Below are 8,694 nucleotides of genomic sequence, written 5' to 3'. Positions count from 1 at the left end.
TTGCTTCCCAAAAATATTTTTCCAAATCTTCTACCAATAATGGGAATCTCACATCTCAAGAAAGATTTTGAAGAATGACAAAATATAATTTGATCATTATACCTTAGGTGAGTAAATAGTCATCATCATCATATCTTAAGCTAGTAAGTGTATTTTTCATATATTTTTATCTACTCTAATATCAAATAGGTAGAATTTCAGTGAGTTGACATATAAGAAATATTTCTTTAGTGCAAGTTATATTTATCCTCACAACACAAATTCTAAAATTAAAAGCTATTTATGAAGATAAAGTGATATACTTACAATGAAACCCTTATCCTTAAAAAATAAGCATTCATTTCCTTTAAACCATCAATAACAATTAAAAATATGAGTACTTCCCATTCAAAAGGAAAGTATCATTCTAGCCATTCATGTGAGCTATTTATCTTATAAAAGTTCTAGACCAAAGATCTCAACAAATGTAAACAAAATCTTGTCTATCATTATTATTTTAGCTAATCTGGACTTACATTTCACTTGTATAAATTCAACAAGCTTCATAGATATAGTTCATTCATCTTATTCTCTTTCCCCGATATTATGGTCTTTTGATTCTTACCAAATGGTTTTTTTAGTTTCTTTACACACTTATCTACATGTTTGCTCAATGTAGTTATACACTTTTTAGTGAACACTCTCTTGCATAATAAAGACAAACAACCTTATTATTTTGGTTCAATGGAGGGGCTAAAACCCCAAAAAGACTAAGCTAAGATAGATCTAGGAAAGTACATTCCCGTAGGGTCAAACAAAAGCAAATCTTTACACTTAGTTAGTGGAAGCTCCACAACGTAGGTTCCTATATCCTCCTCATGTGACAAGTTAGCCATGAAATCTGCTACCTGGTTTGCCTCATATGTATGTGTACACATTGAACATTCCAATCTCTGCACAATGAAGTTCTAATAACATCCACCAAAGAGGAGCAAGGATGGAACTGATCACAACCTTTTGAAATCAAGCCGATAGTTACCTTGGAATCATTTTCAATATTTTCATTTAATATATTCTTTTTGTAAATTGAGCTTCACTTGTAATTTTACCAATTGCTATAGCCTACAGGTGTTCCATTTGATGGAATTGAAGGAGTTGGTGCCATACCAACTTCAATTCAATTTGTATTTTGAACTCAAGACATCTTAAATGATTTAGTAAAAGTTTAAAAAACACGAACATAGTGTTGTGTAGCTTAAAAAAATCATTTCAAAACATGTTGCATATTTGTGATCTAATATTCAAGCTTCCCAAATGTAATGCTCTCTTTTTCTCTAGGTCATGGATGTCACATGACAAAAATAACACACATATATATCTTGTTTTTTATTCTATAATTATTTTACCATTTTTCTTATTTCGAAAAAAATAATTGCTAATTTAGGATTTAGGATTCCAAGATTAGCATGCAAAAAATAGGTTTCATACTAATTACTTTTCATGCAATAGAATCTGATAATTAAAAACAATAGATACAGAGACATCGGATAACAAAGAACGATAAATACCTGAAATTCATATTATTTTTTTAAACATGTAGTTAAATTTTATTAAGTAATTGTTGAATTCCTAGATTTGTGAAGCAATCATAAACAAATACCTTAAAGAATAATTGAACTGTGAAACCAAACCATATTTTATGTTGAATAATATCATATAGAATTTGATAATTCATATTTTTTTTAAATATGTAGTTAAATTTTATTGGAGTAATTGATGAATTCCTAAATTTGAAAAGCAATCATAAACAAATATCTCAAAGAATAATTTGAACTTTAAAACCAAACCATATTTTATGTTGAATAATATCGTATTTTTGGATTCAAGTAATAGAGACACACAAAAACAGTGTTGTTAAAACTGGTTATTAAATCGATCGGGGTATTGGTATAATGGTACAATGGTTCAACCGGTGATTTAGTAATTAAATTGCATGTCAGCTAAACCATACACATCTGTTTATATTTATACATATAAACCTATAACAAAAAAAATTCAAATAGATAGATACTCAAATTTATAATTCATATCCATAATCTACTCAAAATTCACATAAACAAACAACTTTTAAGTCTTTAACAAATTCAAAGTCTAAATTATAAAACATATATCAATCCAAAAGTATCACTTAACAACCACAAAATATAAATAAATGACACAAGTTCACAACTCAATCTACAAAACAAATAAATTAAATTTGGAGTTTTAATATTTAACACCAAGGAGTCAAAGTTGTCTAATCTCATATCGAGATTATATTTTTGCACCAATCCTGTCTTCAGACTGACAGTACTCCAAGATTACACAAATGTCAGTGAGATTACAGACGAATGTTAGAACCAAAAAATGTAATCTAAGTATGTCTTGGAAGCATGTGTCTTGAAGTGTTGAAGAAGAGATGGAAAGATATCACCTTGTAATGAGTTTTAAAGTTATTTTTTTTAAAAAATTATGTGTATAAATCGGCCGGTTTAGTCAAATACCGACTGATTCACCGATTTTGATACTTGGCCAGTTTAACATCTATACCGTACCGGATAGGAGTCCAATTCACTGATTTCTGGTCGAACCGGCCAGTACGACTTTTACATCATTCCAAAAAAAAAACCAAAATGCGGAAAAGAAAGGAATATTCTAAATCCCGCGCGCGTAAACCCCAAAATTGAATATTTAATGTTCCGTTTTCTTTCTTATTTTCTTCAATCACCACACAACACAAACCCTCACACTTCGTGTTCTCTTTCGTGACTCAGAAACCCTTTCTCTTCTCACTCCTTCTCATCATGCCGAAGGCTAAACTTCAATCTAAATCCATTGATAACAAGTCTCTCTCTATATATATATGATTTTGAGATTTGATTTTTGGAATGAATTTTGATATTTTGTATTGATTTGTTGATATAGGTTGAAGCGGAAAGGTGGTGGAAGTGGGAATAAACAATCAAAGAAAGCTGCTAAAGATCCTAACAAGCCAAAGAGGCCTCCTACTCCTTTCTTTGTTTTCATGTATGTATTCTTTTTTTTATTCCTTTTAATTTAATGTTCAGAGTAACCACAATCATTTTTCTCAATGTTGTTTTTAATGGAATAGCATTGTTCTCAAGTTTGTTTTTAACGGAATAGGAATATTTTTACTTTGTTCTCCGTTATGTCTTTCTTATTTCTTGACTTTTGTTCTTAAATAACAACATTTTTTTGTCATTCTTAACAAGGAAAGGGATGAGAGACTTAGATGTTGTGGCAACAACAAAAATGACGTGGGACCCAAATAAGAATAAGAATGATGATTCTCACTATAAAAAGTAAATGAGTTTTTATTTTATGGGAGTTGTAATAAATTATAAAATAACCCAAGTAAGAATGAACATGTTGTTTGTCAGTGTGACTACTCTTATGTATTACTTTTTATACTATCGACTATTATTTTACACTATCGACTATTATTTTACACCATCAATATATTATCGAGAAAAAATGGATATACATACAATGTATGAATGTGTTATTCATTAATCATTGACTTTGACTTTTAAGTATATTTAATACAAATAAAGTGTAAATGATGTGCTATATATATATTGATTGTGTAAAATCTTTCATGGTGTGTAAACTATTTTTGCTTTTGAAATTGTTTTTTTCTTTCTAAGTTTTCATTTAGATTACTGTTTTAGGTTTGGTTGAAATAATATTCGATTTGTGATTGTTGCAGGTCTGAGTTTAGAGAGCAGTACAAGAAAGATTTTCCGGAAAACAAATCTGTAGCCAATGTAAGTAATTTTCTTCTTCTTCTGTGTGGAAAATTCTTTCCATTTTTTTAATAATGAAAATTATTATTCCTGTTTTATATGTGAAATCAATTAGGTCAGTAAAGCTGGTGGTACAAAATGGAAGTCAATGTCTGATGCTGTGAGTATTATTACTCTTTACCCTCTTTTTTAGGTCAAAGTAATGTTATGTTTTATTTATATTTTAATTTAAATTCTGATAATTGGTCATTGGTATTGTGGGTATGAGTTTTATATATTGTTGGTGTATAATCCACAATTCGTGTTTAATTATTATTGACTCTTCAAAAAAAAGTAAAACAAGTGAATGGTGGATTATGTATTTATTGTGTATAAATCTTTACACGGAAAATGCATAAATATATTTTTGTGTAATTTGCTCCTCACTTTTATTTTTTCAGGAGAAAGCTACTTACGTTGCCAGGGCAGAGAAGAAGAAAGAGGAGTATGGTAGAAATATTCTGGCCTACAATAAGAAATTGGTGAACATCACTTCTTTACTAATGTGACTTTTTTATTGCTTCCATTTTTTTGTTACTGTGGTGATTCATTGAAAAGTTATTTTTTTTTAAATTGTATTAGGAGGGCAAGAATCCTTCAGAGGAAGATGAATCTGACAAGTCAAGGTCTGAAGTGCATGATAATGATGAAGATGAGGTAGATTTTATTTAATCGTCTGATTTTAATATTTTACTTCAACCTTATCTCACCAACAAGGTGTTAGTGTAGTGGTAGAAGACTTCATTGGAATCGGAGGTATCGTACTAGGCTAAAAGAAGTCAACGTTAGATTCCTGAGTATGACACTTGTTGAGTGGGACAGTCATGCATTCCGAAAGAGATTAATTCTTTATTCATAGGACGAGGGATACCTTTGATTTATATCTCTTACTATATATTGATTAGTTTATAAGTATACATTTTTTTACTCTGCAGGGGGAAGATGATGATGAGTGAAGTGGGTGATAGAAGAAGTTTAGTTAGGGTGTGGGGAAAAATGTTATTACATAGTTTGGCTTAGGGGTTTTGTTAGGATGTTTCTCAATCAATAGTCCTTTTTGATAGTTCATGAATTATTATATTCTAAACCTTTCAATGTTTAGGTTGGTGCACAATTCTAATTAAGTTTCAATATCATGATTTAAAATGTCAATTTGAAAATAGAAAAATTTCAACTTGAATATATTACTAGTTTTAGTGGTGTATTAGATTACTCTATTTAAGATATTTCTACCGTAAAAAATGTGTAAACAAATTATTAATCACGATATTCTTAAGTACCACAAAAAGAAAAATGGGAGGAGACAACACGTAATGCATGCACATAAGAGAGGGATAAATGAAAAGTTGTGGAATTGTGTCTCAACTTATGTGAGGATTTTATCTTATTTGCTAGGATCAACATTGCTAGTTAATCTTAATATTTTATGCACTACATAGAAATCAATCACTAGCTCTCTATTCTCATTACCCTTTACACCTCAGAAAGCAATTGAGAATGCATGTTCTTTCAATTGTTACAAACAAAAGTTCTCATGTAAATAATGTTCTCTCAAAGGGATATCACCACACCATAACACTCTCTGGTGCTCAAAATAACTCCATGAGGTTGTTTGTTAGGGTTTAATCGGTTAAGTAAGATTATCCTGATTCTACAAGTTACATGTCAGGCTATCACTGCACTATCTTACTCTCAAGGTTTCTTGATGAATCACCATCATTCTCGTCCTGCTCATATCTACATCACGAAGTGTTTCTACCACATATATTTCTTTTCTCCACAACCTTCCTCTCAAATGAAATGTTGAGTCAAATAATTGACACTTTTAATCTTTCTCTGATCGTTTTACATAGTTCTCTTTTAAGACATTTTTTTCAATATAAAATAAGGCTTATTATTCTAATTTTAAAATTTTCAGGATGATTATCAAGCACCAATAAGGAATTTATTGGGCCAAGTCCAAATCAAACATTAATACCAATATGAAATGCATAAAATCAATTTACGACACCACTATCCAATTAACTCATGTTTCCATGCCCATTACTCTAACACATACATTACCTTTGATAAGCTAACTTTTATTTTTATTTTTATTTTTTCTAAAACCTTCCTCACTTTTTGTCATCACTAAAAGTTATAATATCTAGCTTTAGTTCATTTGATAACTTTATAATTCCACATTCATGAAGTGATATAGATCTATCTATTATTTTATTCCATATTTCAATTTTCCTATAAGAGCACATATTCTATATCAAAATATGTTATTATATGTGTTAACTTTTGTACTTTATTGAAAAAGAATATTTCTATCAAGATTAATAAATATGTACTTTATGAATAATTACAACACATGTCATGGAATAACACACTTTTATAGTATAAATGTGATATTTTCCTCTTAATTTCTTAAAAAATAGGGTGGGTTCACTTACTTTAGGATTAAGTTAAAAAAATATATTTCACATTTTAGTTATACATTCTATAAAAATGTAACGATTCTATTCTCTCAAAAATAAATTGAAAATACTATATTAGTTTAATATATGAGCTAAGCATTAATTAAAGTGATGATAATTAAAGGTAAGTAGTGTATATATGACTTAAAAATGAATTTAAAACTATTTTCTCTTCTTCATCATAACTTGTTTCTTCTCTCTCTTGAAAACCCTAACCTCTATCTTCCTCCACAATTTTCCATTTCTACCCTTTACCTTCTTCAACTGGATCAGGTTCTCATCCACCTCCTTCATCCTCAATCTTCAACTCTCTCCTTTTTTGTGTTCCTTAACTTATTTTCATTTAAATTCTCATTCATCTTTCATGATTTTGTTGAACCTGGATTTTAATCTGTGTTAGGTTGCTTGATTTTTATTAATGATTCCTTGCTTTGTGGATTGATTTAAATGGTTTTTGGAACTTGGGTTGTTGAAAAAACTGAGTCTTTTGCTGCATGGGATAGCCAGAGTTCAATTCATATTCTACCATTGATATTTTGAAAATGCCCTATTGCTGAATTATGTATATTTTTTGTGTGGGTACTTTGTTGGAATTGTGGGGTTGGATGAAGTTTCAGAATTTACATTTTCATGTTGTGTAAATGTGTGTGTTTTTACATAGATAAACTTATTCTGATGAAGGAAATCATTTATATTATTTTTATTTGAGTTTGATTTTGTTGGTTTCTTTCTTTATGTTTAGGAATCAAATAGATGGAATTGAAGAATATGATGTTGGGTATGAGTTGAATTTCTTCTCTTGGAGGTTAAGAACATTAAATGGTGTCGCGCTGTTTAGTGTTTTATGTAGGGTTTTGTTAAGGATCCTCGATTTCATTAGGGATCTCGAATTGGATTTGTGAGTTAGAGATCGGGAAAGGTTTGGTGACTTGATCATTGTCCGGATGATATGACTGCCAATGGAGCGACAATTTAATTCATGTGAAGATTTATTCATTATTTTCTGAGTATTAAATTGAATTTACTGTGGGATCATGGAGAATGTATGTGATGTCAGCCAATTGGATGCGGATGTTCTTTTGCCTCCTCGAAAACGCCTTCTTGCTGGTTTGAAAAAACGGAGTTCAGATGGTGATGCTACTGCCTTTCTCTCTCCTGTTGCTGTTTGTTGTGTAACAGATGTTGCTTACCCTTCGTCTGTGTCCTTTTCAAGTGAATTCGAAACCCGACTTAAGCACTTGTTAAGTTATCGTTCAAATAACCCTAACCTTACACCCGAGGAGTTAGTGGAGGCCTCAAAAGCAGTAGCAATTTCTGCAACTAAGGCTGCAAAAGCTGCTAGAGCTGCTGCTGAAGAAAAAAGTGCAATAGCAGCAAAGGCGGTTGCTGCAGCCAAGAGTGCTTTAGATTTAGCTGCGTCTTTTTCGGAAGAGGCAGTGACCAAGAAAAGAAATTTGAAAAGGAGCAAGTCAAAGAAGCATCTACCAGTGCAGCTGTTGTACAAAAAAAATCGACCAATTGGAAATTGCAGGACAGATGAAGAATTAGCCCATACGTTACATCGAGCCATAAACAGTTCTCCCAGAATCTCTAAGAATTCTCCAAATTCAAACTCTAAAGGCAGTAAACACAAGAAGCTCAAAAGCTCTTCAAGTTTCAAAATAATCGAGGCATCTGATGCTGGTGTGGCATTTGGACAAGATCACTTATCTTTGAATAACGGGCATACATTAGTGGGAAAGATTGATTCTGATGGATCGAATAAGAAGGGATTCAAATATGATATATCAAGCCAAATGGAGATAGATAATGGGAAAGCAGAGTCAAGCCAGTCAAAGGAGAAGAACTACGAGGATCTGTCTCCCATCGGTAAGAAGAGAGGACGGGCAAAGCTAAAGAAGTCGCCCTTAAGTATTTGCACCTCCAAAGATAAGGCGCGTCCAAAGGAAGGTATAAGAGCAAGAAGTTCTCTGTTGACTGAAATGAACACAGGCAATCATTCTGCCAATAATATACCTTTGTTTCCCGTGGAGCCGTCCTCGGACAGAATGAAGCCGATTGAGGCTACACCTATGTGGAAATGCAAGGAGCTGAAGGCACCGCCGCCGACTTGTATCAAACAAAATAAATCTGTGCAGTCATAGTATTTACATATTACATTTGAATGACTCTGTGCTAGTGTCATACATGTTGATAGCAGAGGTAGGAATCATGATGCTTCTTTTTTTACAGTATGGAATTTATCTTTTTGTTCATCTTTTGTTTTGTAATAGATTTGTGCTGAATAAATATAAATTTAGATTTTTAGTTGCTTTCATAATTTCTTTCATTTCATTGTTGTGTTACTTCAATTGATTGGAAAACTAGACTTTATTTGAATCTGAAAGTTAGTATTGTGTGAGTTTTAG

The 8,694-nt window shown here is 31.3% G+C and overlaps 2 protein-coding genes across 2 annotated transcripts; both read left to right on the top strand.

Moving 5' to 3' along the window:
* On the top strand, window positions 2,739-4,973 carry LOC109331013 (HMG1/2-like protein). Its single transcript, XM_019565296.1, has 7 exons — window positions 2,739-2,863; window positions 2,944-3,045; window positions 3,749-3,806; window positions 3,901-3,945; window positions 4,226-4,306; window positions 4,407-4,481; window positions 4,760-4,973. The coding sequence occupies exons 1-7, from the start codon at window positions 2,823-2,825 to the stop codon at window positions 4,778-4,780; spliced, it is 423 nt and encodes a 140-aa protein (XP_019420841.1). The 5' UTR covers window positions 2,739-2,822; the 3' UTR covers window positions 4,781-4,973.
* LOC109331900 lies at window positions 6,457-8,615 on the top strand. The gene is made up of 2 exons (XM_019566681.1): window positions 6,457-6,559; window positions 7,029-8,615. Exon 2 carries the CDS (start codon window positions 7,321-7,323, stop codon window positions 8,428-8,430), a length of 1,110 nt encoding a protein of 369 aa, XP_019422226.1. The 5' UTR covers window positions 6,457-6,559; window positions 7,029-7,320; the 3' UTR covers window positions 8,431-8,615.

The sequence above is a fragment of the Lupinus angustifolius genome, chromosome LG17 (genome assembly GCF_001865875.1).
Source record: "Lupinus angustifolius cultivar Tanjil chromosome LG17, LupAngTanjil_v1.0, whole genome shotgun sequence".
Taxonomy (NCBI): Eukaryota; Viridiplantae; Streptophyta; class Magnoliopsida; order Fabales; family Fabaceae; genus Lupinus; species Lupinus angustifolius.
The sequence above is the reverse complement of the archived record's forward strand: the minus strand, read 5'-3'. Positions and strand labels throughout refer to the sequence as shown.